Source organism: Pollicipes pollicipes, unplaced genomic scaffold (genome assembly GCF_011947565.3).
Source record: "Pollicipes pollicipes isolate AB1234 unplaced genomic scaffold, Ppol_2.1 Scaffold_5724;HRSCAF=6776_pilon_pilon_pilon, whole genome shotgun sequence".
Classification (NCBI taxonomy): domain Eukaryota; kingdom Metazoa; phylum Arthropoda; class Thecostraca; order Pollicipedomorpha; family Pollicipedidae; genus Pollicipes; species Pollicipes pollicipes.
This window is the reverse complement of record NW_023596746.1, coordinates 23,820,439-23,841,054: the sequence shown is the minus strand read 5'-3', so window position 1 is coordinate 23,841,054 and position 20,616 is coordinate 23,820,439. Positions and strand designations below refer to the sequence as shown.

At 54.2% G+C, this 20,616-nt stretch overlaps 1 protein-coding gene across 1 annotated transcript in view; it reads right to left on the bottom strand.

The window, feature by feature from the left end:
* The window catches only part of LOC119102842 (serine protease filzig), a 31,077-nt gene extending 20,990 nt beyond the window's left edge, over positions 1 to 10,087 (bottom strand). The window contains exons 1-2 of the mRNA XM_037226293.1: positions 9,966 to 10,087; positions 2,256 to 2,360 (exon numbers count right to left, since the gene is read on the bottom strand). Of these exons, the coding sequence (XP_037082188.1) occupies positions 2,256 to 2,352 (97 nt within the window). The 5' untranslated portion in view covers positions 2,353 to 2,360; positions 9,966 to 10,087. The remainder of the gene's footprint in view (positions 1 to 2,255; positions 2,361 to 9,965) is intronic.
* Positions 10,088 to 20,616: the final 10,529 nt, after the last annotated feature.

Genomic DNA, 20,616 nt, shown 5'->3' with positions numbered 1-20,616 from the left:
GTTCACGGGGTAATTGACATTCCGGTCACCACCGTGCGGCTCCAGACGAGCCTCAAATTTCACTCGAAAATGAGCTACGAACACCATAATTGGCCGCCGCGCCGCACCCGAGGGCGGACAAATCAGACGATAACCTGGGGAACCGAGGGCAGATATATGGAAAATAATCGCTGGAACTATTTCGAGCGTGTGTTGCCACTTCAAGATACTACTAGCGAGTGACGCGTCACATTGGTATCGTTCTGCACTCATTCATCCAGCACAGCTCCGCCTGCCGTGCTGTTTTGTCCACTGCAGCCGACTGAGGGGCTCGGACAGGTCTCCAGCTGTGTAAGCGGATGAGCACGCTACGGCCAGGGCGAGAGCACCACAGTTCAGATTGCCTCAAGCTGATGTAGATCAGGGGCACCGGATGTCGGCTCAGGTGACCTTTGGTGGCTCAAACCAGTTCAAAATGGTAAAATCAGACCCGTTTTCGAATTTCAGAGCTGTATGTTGCGCCAGCGAAGAAAGCGATGCTGTGTGGCCCCCGGCACACTGGCGGCATACCGATCGTTATCGCTGTGTCCCACCGGTGGGCGCAGCCTGTGACATGTCGAATCAAATCACACTGGTGTGTGTGATGTGTGTGTGAAGTGAACCTCATGTGTGTGAGTCCCATCACGTTGTCTCGGGAGCTATGCGTGGCCGGCAGGGTGATAAGGAAGTCCTGTGGTGCGCAGTGGGTACAGCATGCGTCACGTTTAGATTCAAGATGGCCCAACCCTTGCCGTGCGGGAGCTATTTCGACTGACGTCGTTGGCGAAGGGTGACGCACATCCTGTCGCCATTTAGCCCTCAGCTGAGCTGGAGCCGCAAAACAATGCCGGAGCACGGCTAGGTGCTCAAGACATTCAGTGATTCCGACTGTTGGCTCTTGGTCAACAGTTGACCCACCAGGTCAGGTCAACGTTGCATGGGAATATGAGATAAAAACTGCAGCTTCTCCGGACAGAAACAGTCGTTTTCCCAACCAAGTGCTCTGAATCAGGTACAGTGCAAGAGACCTACCTAGACACGAACGCAGGTGGAACAAGCTCATCGCAAGTTTTTAAGCTCGGTTGACCTCTGATAGATTGCTTACCCACTGAATGTGACCTGTGTGCCTAGAGCATAATTCTGCATCGATTTCGCACATAAAGGCTTTATTTACCGCTAATAAACGGCAAAAGAAAGCAAAAAGCGCAGGCAGTTGGCGCAAAACATATCTGCAGGCCTAGATGTGTCATGACATGGCGTTTCGGCCTGACGGGATAAAGCACGCAGCTTTTCTTTACATCACTCCCGAAGAATGCATGATCAGCCGCGCCAACGCCGCGGCGCTGCCTCTCCACTTTTTCTCGTGGTCTCGGGAATGCCACCCGGGTAGTGGCATCCACCTCCCTCGCTTAGTGGTGGTTTAAATATGTTCAATCTCCTCTTAGAATGTTGAACATGAGTCCAGTCGTATTTCGATGTTTCTTTTTCTCCGGAATGATTCACATTACAAAAACAATTTCATACTTTCACTAAAAACTTTTCAATTAATTGCAGTTGACTTAGCATGCACTTCCATGATGCGAGATAACTGCCTGCATGAGACGGAACTGCTGCGTAGTACAAGATACTGCAAGGGGCTACCGGGAAAGCATTCAGGACGCATAGTGTACGACAGACGTTCGCCACGCAGTGCTTAAAAGTGAAATGAAACTGACGGCATCTAGTCCAAGAGGTTTGTGAAATGTGAGTCGCAAGATGCACCCGAATGTTCGCAGAAAGGGTGACAAATGTTGAAACTCGGTTCTGAAAAATTTAGGTGTGATCCCTTTCGTGAATTAAGATCGTTTCGATAACCCTCAGGACGGCCTGTGAGACCTCCTCATCCAGCGATAGTCGGTGTGTATCCGCAAACAGGGCATTTCAAAGTTTTTGTGAACGCCTAAATGTGGTGACAAGATTAAATAAAAGTCGGTTTGTCCTTGGACTGAGGGAACCCAGCTCCACTTTGTCCATTTGTTGCTAATGCGCCTTCTGAACTGCTCTGATGAACTCACCGCTACATCTAAGTGCATCGATAATTCATGACCTTCGTTAGGGGCATGAAGAGTTTGGCCTCACCATTTCAAACGGGCGTGAGATGTCTCCATTTATCTATTCAAGCTACTGACGTTCGCGGTGAGCGCATAGGTAACACATAACCATCAATCAGTCTGGACCCTGCGGGTAAAACCACTGACCTCCGTAGTCTAGATTCCTGCCGTGAACGGCAGCGACCGCAGCAGCGATCAGCAGCCAGTGCAGCTGCAGCGGGTGACTCCATGAGGCCAGCTGCATTTCGCACCCTGAAACACAGGTCATCGACGGTCACCACCCCGCGCGCAGCGGCACGCGCCGACAGGTGAGCTCACAAACAGCGGCACAGCGCCGACAGATGGGCTCGCAAACAGCGGCACGCGCCGACAGGTGAGCTCGCAAACGCCGGCTCCGGCACAACCTCTTGGGTGAGGCCGGCAATTGGCATAAGATTGTTGGGTTTTGGTCATTCGCTGCGGAGAACAAAAGGGTGTGGAAAAAATTGTGTGCTCAGCTTGATTCGTTTTAACCGTTTGGTTCAGCTTTTTGTAAGATTCAGCTTCCCTGTTTTTGTGACTTTTTCATCTGACTCACAAAGGTCACATCTCAGAGCCTTCCAGCACCACACACGTCACAGCCGATTCATCAAAGCTGTGGGAAAAGCTATCGGTGCTTCCATTCGTCGTCCTGGTGATTCACAGCACTGGACCCTGTGTGGCCGCGGCAGGCCAAAAAAAAACCGCGCCCACACCAGTGGGATCGGTTGCCAGAGGATTGAAAGGAATAGCCAGCGCAAGAGCCGTACGACAGTGAGATGCGGAAGAGACCTGGTTCACGGATTAGTTGGACAGGAGACCTCATCTGAGATAGGACGCTTCAGAGAGCGAGACTCGTACGATTCACGCCCTATCCACAAGCTGTCCTTCCCTACGACGTGACTGCAACTTTTGACAGAAAGCATGCTTCGGAGTAGGAGCTGGCCGCCTGTCGCATTACCCCACGCCATCACGGCGGCCGCCTAAGTGCCTGTCCATCGTCGCCAACCCAGTGCTCTATTTCGGCGGACGCGGCCGCTCCGCCGCAGCCAGCGGTGGCGCCTCGGTTACACGGTCTGGCGGCGGACCGTCGGCCAAATCGGGTCGCCATATTCCAGTCGAGCGTCGAAAGCCGCGCGGCCGAAATCGAAACCGGCTGAGAACTGTGACGTCGCGCGGTTGGCCAGGTCGCGTGAGAACGCAGCGCTGGTCCGGCCGGGCGGCGCGTGATTCGTGTCATCGCCCGGGACTGGACAGGGCGACCGCACGGCGGCAACCGGAGCGAGGGCCCGGTCGTTACACACCGCAATCGGTCAGCTTTCAGCTAAACTGTGGCGTGCCGAGGGAGCCTTCGTTTAGCCCAGTTTTATGACCGGCTCGTCCGAGTGAGTTCAGGAGAGCGACGTCGGAGAAATTTTGTGTTGCCGATTTGGTTGATGGTTTTGCATGAGGTGGGTGTACACAACCTTGAACAGACAAACCAGCCGATGATTTGGCAGAAAATGGGTAGAAAGCAGGTTGCGAATCTTTTTGAGCCACTGAAAATGACCGGTGACTGAGATGCGTATCAGGTTTCAGTCTTGAACAAACAGCATGCAAGGAATCTTTTAAATTTTTGAGTTTATTAAGATGCACGATGAAGGTGCCCCTTGCAGCGTGAGAGGAGGAAGTAGAAGTATATCACCGCTTGTAGATTTAACCAAATTCTACATAACTGAATACGGCAGTGCGTGAGAAAGCATGCAGTTGGCCTGTCATGCGCACACGCAGATAGACGCACACTTGTACTTTAGTTGCTTAGACCACTGCATTGGAATATCTGTCTTCCGTGGGAGTATCAGGCGAAAGTGTACTGATTTTTATCATTCGCCCAAAAATCTTCAAACAGCATGAGTTAAGGATTTGACGCGAACAACAAAGGCTTTGAGGTTTAAGTCCCTCGCCATTATTAGGTGGGAGCTCTTATGCTGAAAATAATCTTTACATAAGCGGCCTTCAAATAGCCGACTTTCAATATGCGAAGAGCTATGCCACGAGTCTAAGCGACTTTTTCAAGTAAGCATTGTTCATGTTGAGAAAGCTCGGCTTTTTGAGGCAGCTCACATGGTCATGAGTGAACAAGATTTAGCTTAATCTCTTTGAATCGGAAGCTTACCGCCGCTGATCCTGGAAAATCCTGGCAATTTCAACAACCGCAATGGTGAAATTAGGGCTGTCTACAATTTTGGCAATTATGACAAGGATGGTTATTGTTCAACATAAACTGTACAGTTGGTATATGCACATTTCATAGCCCAATCTTTCTCAATTTAGGCCACAGCGCGTCCCATTTCAGGCTGTTCTTGAAAAGAGGGGGGGGGGGGGCATTGAGCTTTTTCCGGTCCGCCTCTGACGCACGTAAAATGTGCTTCAGCTGCCGAGAACTAACACGCATACTCTGATCCGTGAGCAAAAAAAAATCCTTAGAAATTCCCGAACACGAGTGGATCCATCCTTTCAACACGATAGCGTCTTTTGGTCTGCAGGTATCAACACACGCACTTTGTTCATCTTCTCCCCCGTCGGCATCGACTGGTGTTGTGTCGATGCGGCATGGTGCTGTCGGGAACCTGGCTTCAATCCGCTTTTTTTAGCTTTTTATAATTCGAAAACATTCCCTTTTCCGTCTTACTTGAATGGAAAAGTAAACCCATGGTGACGCTGCAACGTTGCAGAGAAGCTCGTCAAGACAGCGCGCATTAAAATGCCAACAGCCTATGCAGCGCCAACTTTGAAAGAACTGTGGCTCTTGTTGCTAAGAATTGCCTGAGGCTGTGCTTGCAGAGATGCTATGCGCCAAAGAGCGTGACACCTGGGCCCTGGGCTGGACCGTGTAAGTTAAGTTTTGCTAGCACGGGTCAAGTGAGACTCACTCGGCCCGCGGCCTTGTTTGTAATAAGGTTTAGATTATAGCATTGTGCAAAGAAACGCAGTTTTTTGCTTAATTATGACATGCGGTGAAACAGAAATCACAAGCAAATTCTACGGCGTGGTTCGCGTGACTGTTGGCATTTCGAGCTGGCGTGTTGGGGTTGAACTGCCGGCCGGCCGGCCGCTGGAGGCTGCGACGACGCCCGCGCGCCGGCTCGTCCAGCTCTGGTGCACCGCGCTGGCGCATGTGACGCCGCTGAGCAGTGGTCGAGGCTCAGTAACAACTGCACTGGCACGTGCTATTTAACCAAATCGCCCTCAGCCAAATCCTACATTCAAAGCCAATCCGTTAACCTGAACCAGGTCGACAGGCTTGGAGCCATAGTGACCATGACTTGTTGCGATTTCACGCGGGCTTCTGGGTGAGGAAATGGAACCACGCGGAGACCATCACGCGACACCAATCACTATCCGGAGACTGCAATGCCGGTCCCAACTTTCCCGGCAACCACAACCGTCGGACGGCACAAGCCACTATCCCGCCGCGAAGTGGGCCGCAGGCACCTCCGCTCCAGCCCGGAGTGTCGGCGGAGCGCAGAGTGCCGTCGGCCGGAGTGGCAGAGTGGTGGGATGACCAGACGCCAGTACCGTAAGCACCGCGCCCGCCGGAGGAAACCGGGTCCGACGCCGGCGGCGGCGGCGGCGGCGCACGCTCTCACGCAAGGTAAACACGGCCGCTAACGGGAGCGGCGCGGCTGCCCACGCAGAGTTACGGCCCCGCTGCCCTGAGTTACGGCTCCGCTGCACTTTCGGCGCCCAGCGGCGGGCGTCTGAGCGCGTGACGGACGCTGTCGGGACTTTGTGGTGTCGGTCAGAAGCTAACAGCCCATGATCGATGGTGCTGCGTGGCAGGGATGGCCTTGACCCACCCCGGATGCCGTCACTGCCGCGTTGAAGATGTGTGTGGGTGCGTGACGCACGTGCGTTGTTGTAGCCGTACGAACTCCGGTAAAATGCAAAACAAAGCTCCACCAGTGAACGTGATCGGAAGCCACCAAATAAATTCCAGTGACTCACAGTGTTGTAGCGACGCTGACCTGCTTCAGTCAGAGCGATGAGTCAAGTGCAGGGAGTTGGGTAAGAACCGGGTTCGTGGCTTTGACGTGGCTGGTGGTCATTCGGGTTCCCCAGGTGTCGTTTGGCGAACGGGGTCCAAGCTCCCCTGGCACCCGAACTGCCTGTGCTTGCACGGCTCCTGCCTCAAGATTGGCGCACTCCGTTTTCCCCCTCGGTGTCAGGCTAATGTCGGCCTTAATCAGACAGCCTGAAGTGCCGTTTTCACGATTTACCGTTGACAGCCGCGTGTCCACGGACCGCGTTCTCAGTCGGTGCGCCATCTGGCCTCGGGGATCAGCTCGTGAAGCCCGGTGGCTCGGCTGACACCACCGTTACCGGTGTGGGAGGAAGGGTGACGTAACGGCGGCTGACAAAATCTGCTCTCTGGTACAAGACACCGAGAAAGAGAGCCAGCCGCGCACATTTTCAGACGTCTCCCTTAAAAGGCCGCCCGATGGACGGCGCGCGCGACACCGGCGCCGCCGTCGTGCCGGACGCGGAGGGCCCGCTGTCTCCGCCCCGCTCTGGCCGGCGCGCAGCAGCTGCGTAACTGTTCCCGGCTCTGCAGCCGGCCGGCCGGCCGCACCGGCCGCACGCCTCTCGCGGCGCCCGCCCCGCCGTCAGCCCGCACTCGCCACACGCCGGCCGCTGGCACGTGTAGTGGCGCCCGAGCGGAAATCCGTCGCCGCGTTCCGACCCAATTCCGCGCCGCGCCCTTCGTGTGTAATGAGGATCCGACGCGACGCTGCGTCCAGCGCGAGCGCATTGAATCGGCCTGGCAGCAGGTCAGCTGACCAGCCGACGTCCAGCCGCCGACGCTCCTCCATAGAGATAGCAACTGATGCACTCCAACCAACACAGCACAACAGGAAATAGCGAGTGGGCGACTGGATGAAATGTGGGAAATCGTGGAAATGGGATCGACCCGATTTGCAGGCGGCGTGCGGCACGGAGCGCATGATGCCCGGACTGGGGCTGGTTTGGCACGATGAACCGACCGCCGCAGCGGCCGCAAGGTGCAGAAACAAAACTTTACACAACATGTGGGGAGAGAGACGATATTTTGAGATCCATTCTTTTTGTGCGACGCCAGAGACCATACGTTAATGTTCTGGGATGTTGGGGATGCAGCTATATCCCCCATAACAGCACTGTTGTTAATTGGAGATGCAGCCACGTCCCCAATTAACAGCAGAGTTACACGCGTGCGGCCGCCGCCGCTGCCGCCGGCTGCCAGAGCCCGCCGACGCCCACCGGTCGCCGTCGCCATGTCCAGCTTTCTTTTCTGGTCGACCGACGGCGCCAGACGCGGCGCCGCTCGGCTGGCGCCCGTCGCGCCAGTCCAGTTGAGACGCACACGGCGGCGGCCCCCACCGGCGGCCGTGTCACGCGCCGGGCCAGGTGTCACACGCGCCGCGTGTGTCGCGCGCCGGCCGGCCAGCGCCAGCTCGCACGCGGCCACCTGACGGCCGTGGCTGCGCTGCCCGGCGCTGGCCCCGGCGTCGGTTTCACTTCCTCAAGAGAAAGGATGACGAGCTGGCGGACGCGCGAACGGAGATTACAGCTTCCTGGGCCGGCCTTAATCCGTCGCACAGAGCCCGATGGCGGCGCTTCGCATCATTACCATTGCGCTGCTCTTCCGGTCTGGTTTGGGCCAGGTCGGCAGCAGTGATGTCCAGCACCAGCAATTGTGGGTGGTAATCCATGAAATCACCGCGCGGGGCCGCCCGTGACTGTCCATGTGAAGTGGTGTCTAAGACTCCAGATGACATATGATGTCCAGGACCTAAGATGACGCGATGTCCGCCCAGGACCTGTGGCGACCGTTTTCAAATTATAATGACTATCCGTGATGAATCTATTTGTGGTATCTATTACTGTCACAGGCTCGGCTATAGCCGGCGGGACTTGTCCAAAGTTTCGGGTATCTGAGGCACCTTACCAGAGACACTGAGATCCATTTTTTATGCATCACTATCGACCTAATAGTGAATAGCTATTCCCACATGTTCGGGACAGCATTGGTGGTCAGTACTATAGGGTGGGATGGAATCAAGCGGGGTGTTGTGTTACTGAAATGAGTCAGAGGGTCTCAAGCCCCAAATGCATCTTTCATGACGATCATGTTTATACTCAAATTGACTTGACTTTTATTTCTCTCTCCCCATGTACTTCAGAACCTCAGGTTTACAATAGTTCGTAATAGGAAGACAACAGAACAGAAGGATTTACGATCATGCGGAAGTTGTTACCTCTGTGGGTCAAGAAGGAGCAAGTTTCTACGTAACGGACGATAGGATCGCTGCGTCCTGCCTGGTTCAGATAATCAATCAAGCGAAGACGCCATAGAGCTTTCCTGCACTCCATTGTTTCCCTGTGGTTAACGACTCACGACAGCGACAGCAGTCGTCACTTGCACTTTGATCTGGAGCGTGGGATAACCGAACAGTTTTCTGCCAGGGTGCGACTGACAGACCGCGAAAGAGCGCTCTCCTCCTCCGATCGTCGTCGGGTTCCGCGCGCGGCGACGTCGGCCCACCGGCGTCAGCTGCTGGCCGACTGCGTGTGCTTGTCGCGTGCGGTGGCCGGCCCGGCCGACAGACGGACAATGCCGGTGTCGGCCACGGCAGCACATGTGCCGTAGTGTCGACCGCTGACAATGGACCTCAAGCCGGGCACATGCCGCGCGTCCCTCCTACAGGAGCTGTTATCCTCAAGCACGCACTGTTAGAGACAGTGGCCCGGACGGCCATTTTATGCGCTATGACCAGGGTTGCAGAGAAAGCGCCTGTAGTTGCAGTCTGCGCTGTCCAGCTTGACCCATCTGACAGGAGGTCATCACGCACCCTATTGCGAAAAAAACGGAAATGTGCCTTTTAGGTCGGAGACAGACGGCTATCAATAATGCACTCCTAAGCTGCGATCCTGTACCTCATGTGTATTCCAGCTAAGAGTACCGACGTTACCAGGATTACAGGGAGCTCTGAACTCGAGGCAGATACCGAACTAAAAATCAACGACATGCCGCAATATTCCTTATCATCATCACCACCATTCCTTGCATCGGCAGTAATCATTGTTACGGATCGCTGTGCCGCGGGCTACAGTAATATTGCAAAACTCCTTTTAGCCTCCAACAACCGGTTCTTGCATTTGTGGCCAGGCTTCTCAATCGTACACCCGCACAAACACGGACATCCGCGCACACCATCCAGCCCCCGGTCCAGCCAGGCGCGGGCGACACGCAGCCGGCCGATTACGCCGCCGCTACCGAGCCGGCCATACGGGGCGGTTTCTCCGGCGGCACAGTTCTCTCGCGGCGCCGTCTCCGCCTTTCGCTCCGTCTGCGGCAGCTCCGGAAGGACCGGGCGCTGCCGCCGCGGCCGCCTCGCTAACGGTCGCCAGGCTCGGCGACCGCCGCGCTGGGCGGCCGGCGCGCCGCGTGCACGCCGCGCCGCGTGCACGGCGACCCAATTACTCCGACCGGAAGACGGGCCGGCCGGCCAGCGCCGCGGCGCGCCCCGCCGGCGGCCGGAACCGTCCCCGTGCGGGCACCTGTTTGGCTCTTGAGGAATGTTACACCCCGTCAGCGCCTAAGCCGCGACAGCTGGGCCATAGATGACCCCTGGCGGAGGTAATGCGTGGCTGGCGCAAAACCCTTACCGAGGAGACCGGGGCCGCGCACGGCGCGATGGTATCGCCAGCCGGGAGCCGCGCCTGGGCGCAGGACGGCGGGCCGCCGGGCCGGCCTTGACCCGCGGCCGGCCGCCACTCGGCTAACGGGTCTGACCGGGGCCCGCTGCTGACACGTACCTGACGGGCGCCGGGCGCCTTCTCTGGCTAGGTGCGGCCGGCTCCGGAGGGCGCCTGGCGCATGTCGGTCCCGTGGCGGCGCACTCGTCCGCCCGGCTCGGCTGGGCCGCTCGCTTCTCACGGCAGGGCTCCTCGCATGTCCCCGACGGCCGGGCGGGCAGCGCGCACTGGGGCACGGGAGCTGCTGACTCTGCGCGCCGCGGCGCGGTCGCCGACAGTCACTGGGCGGCGGCGGCGGCGGCGTGCGCGAGAACCGGACCGGGCGGCGGCGGACCGGGCACTGGCGCCGGCCGGCCGACGCCGCTTCAGATGAAAAGTAGGTTGTGCCGACGGCCGGGGGCGGTGAGGCGGCGGCGCGCGGGGCGGCTGCCGTCCGTCACCGCGCCCACCGCGCCGCGCCGACGCAGACCCTGCCAACTGCCCCGAGCGGCCCCGGTCGCGCAAGGTCGCTACGTCGTCACCCATCGGGCAAACGAGACCTGAGACATACAGCACGCAGCTGCGTGGGGGACGGTATTGAGTGTCGGCCCCGGGGCGACGACAGTTGTTCCTTGCTTTCTTTATGCGCATTTTCTTTGATGAATTAATTGAAATAGGCGTTCCTGTAAAATCGACTGACTAGTAGAATAGACTGTTCCTATAGACCGTGTCAGTGTAAAAACATACCAGGCAATCAAGCACACAGCTTGTAAAAAGTTCCGTGTGATTAAGGTGTCGTTATGGCAGGAAGTGAGACAGTGTGTGATGGCCGCAAATGGATACGGCAGTAGTGAAACGCCCATCACGACGCAAAAAAAATCCAGAGATCAAACGCTTAGTTTGATTTTCCGACCCCGTCCCCAAGGCACTGGCACTTTCATGGTCGCATGTATTTGCATTGTGATATCTAACTTTATAGTTATGGCATTTGCATTGACGTCCTCTTATGACAGGAACTATGACATCCTCTTATGACGTCCACGCAAAGTGGCCTCTGCGATTGGTGCACCCTAAAGCATGTCACCACAAAAGGCCACAGGACGCCGGCGCGAGTGTAGCTCAACCAGGTGAAAGTGAAGTCGAAGAATGCATCAGTAATTGAGCCTCGTACTTGTCCGACCATTAACGTCCATAGGTCTCGGTGGTCAACGTCCACGTCTCTCTAACAGAGACGTGAGACCGATGTTCAATGGCCTAGGCGAAGGCACGTTCACTCGTGAATTCGTATTGTGTCGTATTGATGTGGACAAATTTGCACAAACTAATGACTTATTTTGATCGCCTTGCCAGTCTTAAGATTGTTGCAAAGCTGCGTGTAGATTAGGCGGGTTGAACATGCAGCAGAATTAAATCTTTTCTTAAGAACAGTTTGTGGACGGGCTCATATTATACTTAGATCATTGTGTTTTATAGCCTCGCTTTAATTTGTGCGATGCAGCTTACGGGATGCAGTTAATTTCCAACGGCCGTTGTTAACGTTGTAAACTTTGCTTTTGTGGGTTTGTGAAAAATGCGACAACATTCATAATAAACATACGCCATCGCAGAAAACAAATTCGAATATGGTTGTTACCCTGCGACAGTAGAGCTGATCACCTAGCGCAGACGGCACTGAACACGGGGCCCGGAACCTTCAAATCGATGACAGCTCACCCGTTACATACTACACGTAGCCACGTCGACGTCTCGCTGCAGCAGGCCCATCTGCTGGGAGCAGTTGGATGTTTGTAAACAGATATGCATGGCATGCTATGTTCAGTGGTGTGCCTGCTTCTGAATGCAGCCGTTTTGAGGCGTCCACATGTTCAACAAGACATAAATCGATGGCCACAGCTTCCAGAATGGTGCATGCCTTTGGCTTTTGTTAGTGGAGATATATTCAGGACACATCCTTCCATACATATGTCTCGTGTTGTGCTAGTTAAAGGTGCTGCTGAAGGGCGCTACTTTCTCGCGCTGTGTTTCTGTATCTCTCCGATTTTTAACGCGGTAAGTCTCGCGACCAATCAGTGTAGCTACGGGGGGTGAGGGTCATGCCTTTGCGAAAATGCATGTAGCCCTTTGGGTGCTGTATGAAAGGAAGCTCTCCTCAAACTTCCATCCTTTGGACGATGGTAGAGCGCCTGATCATAATTCTATGCATTTGAGTTCCAATCACAATTATCTAATATGTGGCTCTTTGAAGTCTATACCACCTAACTTCTAACGCAAATCATTCTTGAACTCTAAACCAGGTTATCTATCATTCAGCATAAATAGGTGTCCTTGCCAAGTGTGCAGTATTTTGGAAGTTCCGGAGACACCGTGCATGGGTCGTTGCTGAGGAGCTCTCTTGCGATGCCTGCCCCTGACCTCTGTTCAGAATGGGCCCTCTCTATGAGTATTCGCGTTCTCTTCAGCGCTGATATGTCATAGCGCTGTATTCGTGCCAGAAAAAGCAATGTCTGACATGCGAAGATGTGTCGTGCACGCGCTCGGCCCATACACACTGGTAGATTTTAATGACCGGCACGTGACCCATATCTTTACTCTTTTGGCCCCAAACAATGCTGATGGCTAGAAGAAGTCGCTGTGCGGCGAAAGTATGGTCTTCTAAGATGTTCCCAGCTTTTAGTGCGTGTCCGCATTGTTCTTACTCTGCGTTCACGCTGAGTTTGGCCAGCGTGCCAGAATACTCCCAGACCGTGAAATCCATCCTCTAAAGAGGCAAAATCTGGTCAAGATCTACCACTTACCAATGAACCGCTCCGCTCCACGCAGACGTAGACCAGTGCTAGCTGCAGCAGAACAAATGTTATTTTGATTCTACTATAGATGGGTAGTTTGACTGATATCAACAGTCAGTCAAACTACCATCTCGGTCAGCACGTCACCGCATCCAAACGAAGAAAAAGAACTGATGTGGTTAAAAAGCCTCTCATCGACCTGTCTACTGGGTCCTGCACCACCAGAGCGCATGAGGCTGGGGTCATCCGTGCAGGGTTCCAGAAATCATAGAATAATTAAGAGCCCTGGACCGATGCATGAATCGGGCCTGGAAGGAGATATTTTGCAATGGATGAAGCCTAACGGTTCAGACTGCCGCGGCTTATCCGCGACATGGTGAGTCGGACATGCGTGTGTGTGTATCATTGGGGGTTTACGACGCACTCAGCTGCTGAGACTATATGGCGTCGCCTGCCTCTCACCCTGGCAGGAAGGGCGGGCACCGCGGGGAATCGAACCCAATACCTCTGGTTTCCTAGATGCGCAGCAGTTAACGCAGACGCGTTAACCACTACACTACCGGCACCCCGTGAGTGGGACATGACAATAACCCCGCAGTGAGGTTATTTGTGCTCAAGTGGTTGTACCGATCAAACAGCTATATTTCGGGCAACTGGGTATCTAGAAAGGTAGGACGTCACATTCTTGTTTACATGACTCGTTCTTTTTGTCTGGGGTTCGTCCTTAACGCTGCAATAATTCTGCAAGGTTTTGGCTTTAGCGTGGGCCCATAAAGTTCAGTGTACTCGGGTGGCGCGAGCCCATGAAGTTCTGCGTACTCGGGCGGCACCAGCATGACGGACGAAGGTGAGCCATGACGTTGCAGTGCCGTGACGTAAATCAAACTGTGCAGATGTGGCAATACTGCAGTCATTTTGCGTGTGATATGGCTGAAAAGATGTTCTTTGGAATCACTCACGGAATGAATTAAAGTTGACAATTTTGTGTCATTCCAATATCATTGATAGTGTTTAGGCCACCTTTTCCCCTATTTCTATTGTATTGTGCTGTTTCAGACCATGCCTGTCGGAGTTCCGCGGACCCTGAAATCTGCCAGTATAACTTACGAGGGTACATTTGTTATCTGTCCAAGCTGATGATCATGCGGCTGGACTTAAGAAACATTGGCGCCGTTTAGATAGGCACGCGCTCGACTACGGTTGGGCACAGTGAGTATGCTCCGAGTACTGAGTACTGCATACTCCGAGTGACTCGCAGTATGCAGATGGCAGTTGATTCTCCCCGACTGCAGTCGACTTTTACAAGTTGGAGTTGAATCCTCAACTTCCCTTTGGATGTCTGATAAGAAATCTAGTCGGATTTGACTCTGACTCATGAAGGTATTGCCCAACCTTGGAGCCGACTCTAGAGGAGTTGATTCCGAACGCTTTTTTGTGTGTTACTCGAAAAGACACCTTTTCACAACAACTTGAATCGTAAAGACGCCAGCCAATAGGAACAGCATATAGCCACTAAAGGCATGCATTGCGCCTGCTTGAAAAAGTGTCGATATTGGGCACTGAGAATTGGGCACCTAAAGTGATACGTTCTTGTTGTCCAGCCTCATCCATATGTTGGTTGGTGACCGCCTTCATTTCGTAGCTGAAGCTGACTCCAAACTGACCATGGTAACAATACCTGGCTCAGCTCATGCTCAACGATGTTCTTGACGCAGTCACTTTAACGTTGGCTTACCCAAATTTTGACCAACTCCACAGTTGACTCTGATTCAAAGTCGGAGTCGAGCACAGGCCTACAGTCAGAGACTGGCTGATCCATACGAGCACTGCTGAAAGGACCAAGCGGTCAACGACACTGAGCTCAAGTTCGTCGTCGGTGACGAACAGGTTAAGAAGCGGTTCGTACCGGCACAATTTTGTTCGGTTCGGATTAGAGCTCTTTCGGCCAGTAATGACCATTTTAGGGTGATAGAATGAAGGGTGGTAGATTATGGTTCGGTAAAAGTGCATGCACTTTGCGCCCTTCGCCGAGACTTACTACGCAAAGCGACCCCTATACGGGGTACGTGTATGTGCTCGGCGTTCGGATGGGGTCGCGGGGCCAGGGGGCACTTAAGCTCACTCATGACCGGTGCATGTAGCTTGCGCGGACAAACGGGGCGTGGCGGGTATGCAGCATGAAACGAGACTGAGCAAAGAGGAGCGGATGCCCTGGCACAACCACTTTCCCCCCCCCTCCCACCCCCTCCGAAATCTCCGCTCACGTCGAACCTTCCGCAAACTTCGTAGCCGTCAACAACCCAGCAGCACGCTAGGCCCGGACAATCAGGGGCCTCTCCATCAACTCGGGTCAAGTCGAATCTGATGGGATAAGTAATCAGACCACTTAGCGTCCCGAGAGTAGAGTTATTGCTTACACGCCGTTTCGTTCCGTGACCGGGTTACCTGCCCCGGCCCGTCGTCAGGCGAATGGACGACCCGGAACAGTAAGTGATGCTTGTATGGTCGTGTGTTTTGTGGCGTGTGTCACAACAGCGTTGAAGGTTTCGGGCAGCCTCGAACTCCGAAGCTTCGATCTTCCGATTCGCACGCTGATGCTCTGGCCACCGCATTATCGAAGATTGTTAGATACATGGTTATACGTCAGATATTCCCAGGTCATTTTCAGGACCAATTGACACCGGACAACGTCCGGAGGAGTGCACGACCTGAACACTGTGTGAACACTGCTGGCGATGACTTTATCATTACTGACTATGACCTGAACAATGCTGATGATGGTTTGAAAACTGCTGATGATGACCTGAACACTGCTGATGGTGACCTGAACTCTGCTGGTGGTGACCTGAACACTGCTGATGATGACCTGAGCACTGCTGATGGTGACCTGAACTCTGCTGGTGGTGACCTGAACACTGCTGATGGTGACCTGAACACTGCTTCTGATGACCTGAACACTGCTGATGATGACCTGAACACTGCTGATGATGACCTGAACACTGCTGATTGTGACCTGAACTCTGCTGGTGGTGACCAATTGGTTGTTCCATTTGCACTAACAAATTAACCCGAGCACTCCATGGTTTCGTAACTATGCCGTCACTCTCCCTCTTTTACACGTTCCGTCACTTTTATGGTATGAGTTTCCCACGCTCTTCCCTCTCGCAGCGCACGTGTGCCTTTCCACCACTTCTCTCTTCCCTTTTACGACTCCACTTCCCATGCTCTCACAGCGGCACGCGACCCGGCCGGACCACAGCGCCCGCGGTGCAGTGCTGCCCCAGCGCGGTTGGCGGTGCAGCGGCGCGGCGCGGCGCGGCGTGACCACGGCCCGGTGACCTCCGGGTCCGGCTCCGCGGGTGAGCGCGCGCCGCACGCCCGGCCAGCTGCACAGAGGCAGGGGCGCGTCCAGCCCGGCCGGGGCGGCCATCGTGCCGGGCGCGGCCGTGGTGCGTGTGCGCACCAGGCGCCAATGGTCTGACGACCCATCAGTAAACAGGGTGAAGTCGATGTGCGTGCCCGAGGTCCGTGGGGGGGGGGGGGGGGCCTCTAATATCCTCGGTTGTGCCAGGTCGGTGCGACGATGTCTCATCTGCAGGACTCTGGTGTAGGTATGCAGGTACCTCCAGAGGTGATCTTTTCTGAAATTTGTTTCGAGTAGGAGGGCTGATGCGACATAGTTGACCTATTCTTCCCCAAAACTGATTTACTCCGGATTTTTTCGCTTTAACTGGGTTCATGATGGCGAAATTAAAACAAAACTTTCGATTGTTCGGTTCATTACAAAATTACCTTGCTGATGAGGAGCGATTTTTAATTTCAAGCCGATGTGGACCTGAATTTTGTGACCACTTGGACATTTTTCACTCAGGAGCACCAGCCCAAAAGAGCGTTGATTCCATTTTTTGGCTCCTTCGTGTGGTATGCACCACACAGATGTACCGCCGGAGATAGATAGATCTCTACCGTGGAAGATACGCCGCCGAAGACAGATAGATCTATGCCGAAAAAAGATACCGCCGAACAGCACTTGAAACTGTTTCCTAAATTGTCCATTGGCCCGACAGCTCGGTTGGTTAGAGATCCTGCATTCCGACCAACCCACTTTTGATGGGGTGGGTTCGAGTCGCTTCAGCCATTTGCTATTTGGCCTGATGGCCTGTGGCCGGTGGCAGCGGCCACACTAACGGTCAGGTGACGTCAGAGGGCAGGATCAACCGTGCAGTGTGTCATTGGGGCTTAACGACGCACTCAGCTGCTGGGGCTATATGGCGTCGCCTGCCTCTCGCCCTGGCAGGAAGGACGGACATCGCGGGGAATCGAACCCTGTACTTCTGGTTACCCAGAGGCGCAGTGGTTAACGCAGACGTGTTTAACGCTACACTACTGGCACCCCGGGTTAGCCGTACTTAACACTGCGACGCGTCATGCTTTCGCCGCCAAATTCTGCTGTTGATCCGGAATTTTGCGTTCGGATGGTGTGGTCAGGCCTCAAGCAACAAGCAGTGCTTAGCGTGGGCGCTCAGTCCAGAAATCCATTCAATCGAAATGCTCGGACAAAATCTGTAGAGAGCCGTGACTGTCCTCGTCGTAACTGCTTGCAATGCGGCACGCTCCATTGCTTCTGAGAAAGCAGTCCTTGCATCACAAATGTAGAAAGCGATGTGTGCATCTCCTGATTCAGAATCATGTGAGCACAAGCAAGCAGACTATGTCTGAGTGAAAGCTACCGTTTAGGTATGGTGGCCCAGACAAAAAATGACTCACGTTTTACTCAACAGAGACAAGTGTATTTCCCTTACAACCGAGAATGCGTCGGCATTCGAAAGACCATTCACTGAAAAAACATGTAAACAAAACCAACGAAGTAATTCATCAGGGTCATCATAGCCCTTAAATGATGACTCTAAGGAGCATGGTTCTGTGATGAGGAGAACGAGGATCCCATAAACATCACCACAGAGCGCTTCATCACTACCGCTCCGATGCCCTTCTGGGTGGTCTTGGGAAGATTTCAGGGATCAATCGGGACAAGTAGCGGCTCCAGCAGGACGGAGTAGTGGCTCCAGCAGGACGGAGTAGTGACTCCAGCAAGACGGAATAGTGACTCCAGCAGGACGGAGTAGTGGCTCCAGCAGGACGGAGTAGTGGCTCCAGCAGGACGGAGTGGTGGCTCCAGCAGGACGGAGTACTGACTCCAGCAGGACGGAGTAGTGACTCCAGCAGGACGGAGAAGTGACTCCAGCAGGACGGAGTAGTGACTCCAGCAGAACGGAGTAGTGGCTCCAGCAGAACGGAGTAGTGGCTCCAGCAGGACGGAGCAGTGGCTCCAGCAGGACGGAGAATTGGCTCCAGCAGAACGGGGCAACCCCGCACTCTGCACGGGGTTCACTGGCTTTGTTGGTGGAGCATTCCCCTGGAACTACATCAGCTTTAGACCGCCGTGCTGTAGCTTCTCACTCACTCGACCGGTCGCCCCTGGATTTCACACTGGGAGTGCGGGGTGACCTCAAGAACCACGTCCACGTGGACAAGCCCGAGGACGTTTAAGAACCCAATGCCGCCTTTAAAGCTGAGCTGGACGCACCAACGTCGACAAGGCTGACCGACAATCGACGGCCTGTAGCCTGTTGAGGTGCTGCGGAACCTGGACCCCAGTGAGCCCGTCTGGTGGATCTCTTGGGGTCACGATGTCAAACATGTGACGGCTACCGCTGCCGCTGCTCGTCTTTGGACATAAAATTGGGAGTGGAATGCCACCAGTACCGATTGCTTGATAAATCTGTCAACCACTGCTCAGGAAAACGTTGGATGACTTTTGTCTGGGCTATCCCCTACTTAAAAACGGCGTATATTGCGTTCCAGCTTCTGGCTCTAATCAACTTGTGTAATTGCATGAAAAACCGATGAGCATATGCAGTAGGGTGTGTCATCTGTAACAAAACCAAGGCAGGCAGAGAAATTCCTTGGCGCAGTAGTTCAAAAGTACATGGCAGGGCAAAAGTTCTTCCCAAAAACTTAAATTCGTGACGCGCGAGTCGATCAAAATATATTTGTAAACCGACGCCCGGTGTTGCAGTCACCCAATGCTGGGCGGCCGCCCGCCGCCGCAGATAACACCAAGCCGTGGGCGGCAAGCGATACAAAATACTTTTTGGGTACGGAAACGATGGTATCGAACGCTCCTTAAGTCGTCGTACAAAATGTCCCGGTCCAAGGTCAAATATGCGGATCAGGCATTGCCCAATTGGCTGCCATATGGCGTGGACTTTATGTGCTGCTGAGGATGAACTTGTACTAGTGTGCTGGGTAGTACTGCTCTAGACCTTCACTTCTATAAGATAACTCACGTGATGCAAACAAAACCATGCGTAGCATATGTCTCAGAAAATACTGCATGGTGTACAGCTTAATATATGTAGCAAGTTCTGCAGCCTGTACCACGGGCGCAGGGAAGGGGAAGAAGGTAGGGTGACCCCGTGCACATCTTGCTCATGGCCGAGCCTGGCTCTTCATATTGCCGAAGCTCAAGCTCCAGACCCAGACGTCCTCGGCGGTGCGACGCTGGTCGAACTGCTATTATGAACCAGATAGGGCAAGATGGCCAGTGGAACCTGCACTTTGTTTCGCAGCTCGCAGTCGCTGAGATCTCGCAGTGGAGGCTGTGTGACTGGTCCGTGCCAGGGGATCAGTTCGGTGTACCACACGGCCTCGAAGTTTGTCGCTAGGATGGCGAAGACGCTGGGCTGAAGAAGACCTTCGGTTTGCTACTCACAAGCGGCGCGACGATCGGAACCGCCTGCTCGAGGACCATGCGGCTCTCATCCCACACCATGTTCAGCAGCAGCTGTTCCCGACGGGCCCTGCATCCGTTGCGCTGGAGGACTGGCTGGACCGTGGCCTGTGTGTGTTGCGGCAGCTCGCAGAGCAGCGCGATGGTTCGGAACAAGTTGCTTGAGCAAAAGTCGCAGCTGCTGTTTTGCTGGAAGGCGAGCCATACCGGCACATAGTGGCCGACCACGCACTGGGCGAGGTCCTTGAGGGCGCTGCTGGAGGTCTCGGCAGAGATATAAGCTAGGAGCAGGCGAACGGCCAGTGTCAACCATCTCAAAACAAAAGCGAACATATTTGAGCAATTCGTTAGGAACTGAACATTAGATCGTACAAAAAATATTGCACCTCTTTGTCGTATGTAATTATGCCGATAGCCGGAGTTCTTAAATGTGATGGAGTACATATCAATAAATATGCTAGTAAGCACGAACCAACGAGCAAATGATGCGATATAATACAACACAAGGTATGATGCCAAGTAAATGTTCAAAAGTGGTCAGATGAAATATCAATTGATGCGTGATAAAGTTTAAATACTTATGGTCATAAGTTGAAAGAAAATGCGCTATCACATTTACCTGACGTGGTTTGATGGTCCGATTCGCCGCTGGGCTGCCACGTTTCGGACAGAGCCGTTTTGAACGCCGGAGGCCAGAAGGTACAGCAGCTGCTGGTTGGTGCTCAGCTACTGAATCAGGTCGACCGTCAGGTTTGGCACGGGCCCCGATCTAGGCTTGAATGTCACAACGCCCCTCTTCCAGACCTCTCCTGCACAGGTCTTGCCGATAGGTTCAGTAAAAAATTCGATCCCGCGGCCGTGCCGTCCAAGCTCAGCAGCAGATGGCGGAAATTCAGCTCGTTGCCGTGTAGCTGGCAGATGAACCAGTGTACGGGTGACTCGGTGCCCAGCTCAAGCAGCCGGAACACGTCGCCTATCGTTTCGGTGTTGACGGCCGTGCCATCGCAGCCTAGCACAGGGATGTGACCGTCGCACTACGGGCTCACGGAGTGCAGCTCGTGGAACAAGTGCAGGGTGCGGCTGAACTCGGACGTAAAATGGGCCATGTAGCGGCTACCTGGTTCAGCGATTACAACCACGCGTTTTTCGACGG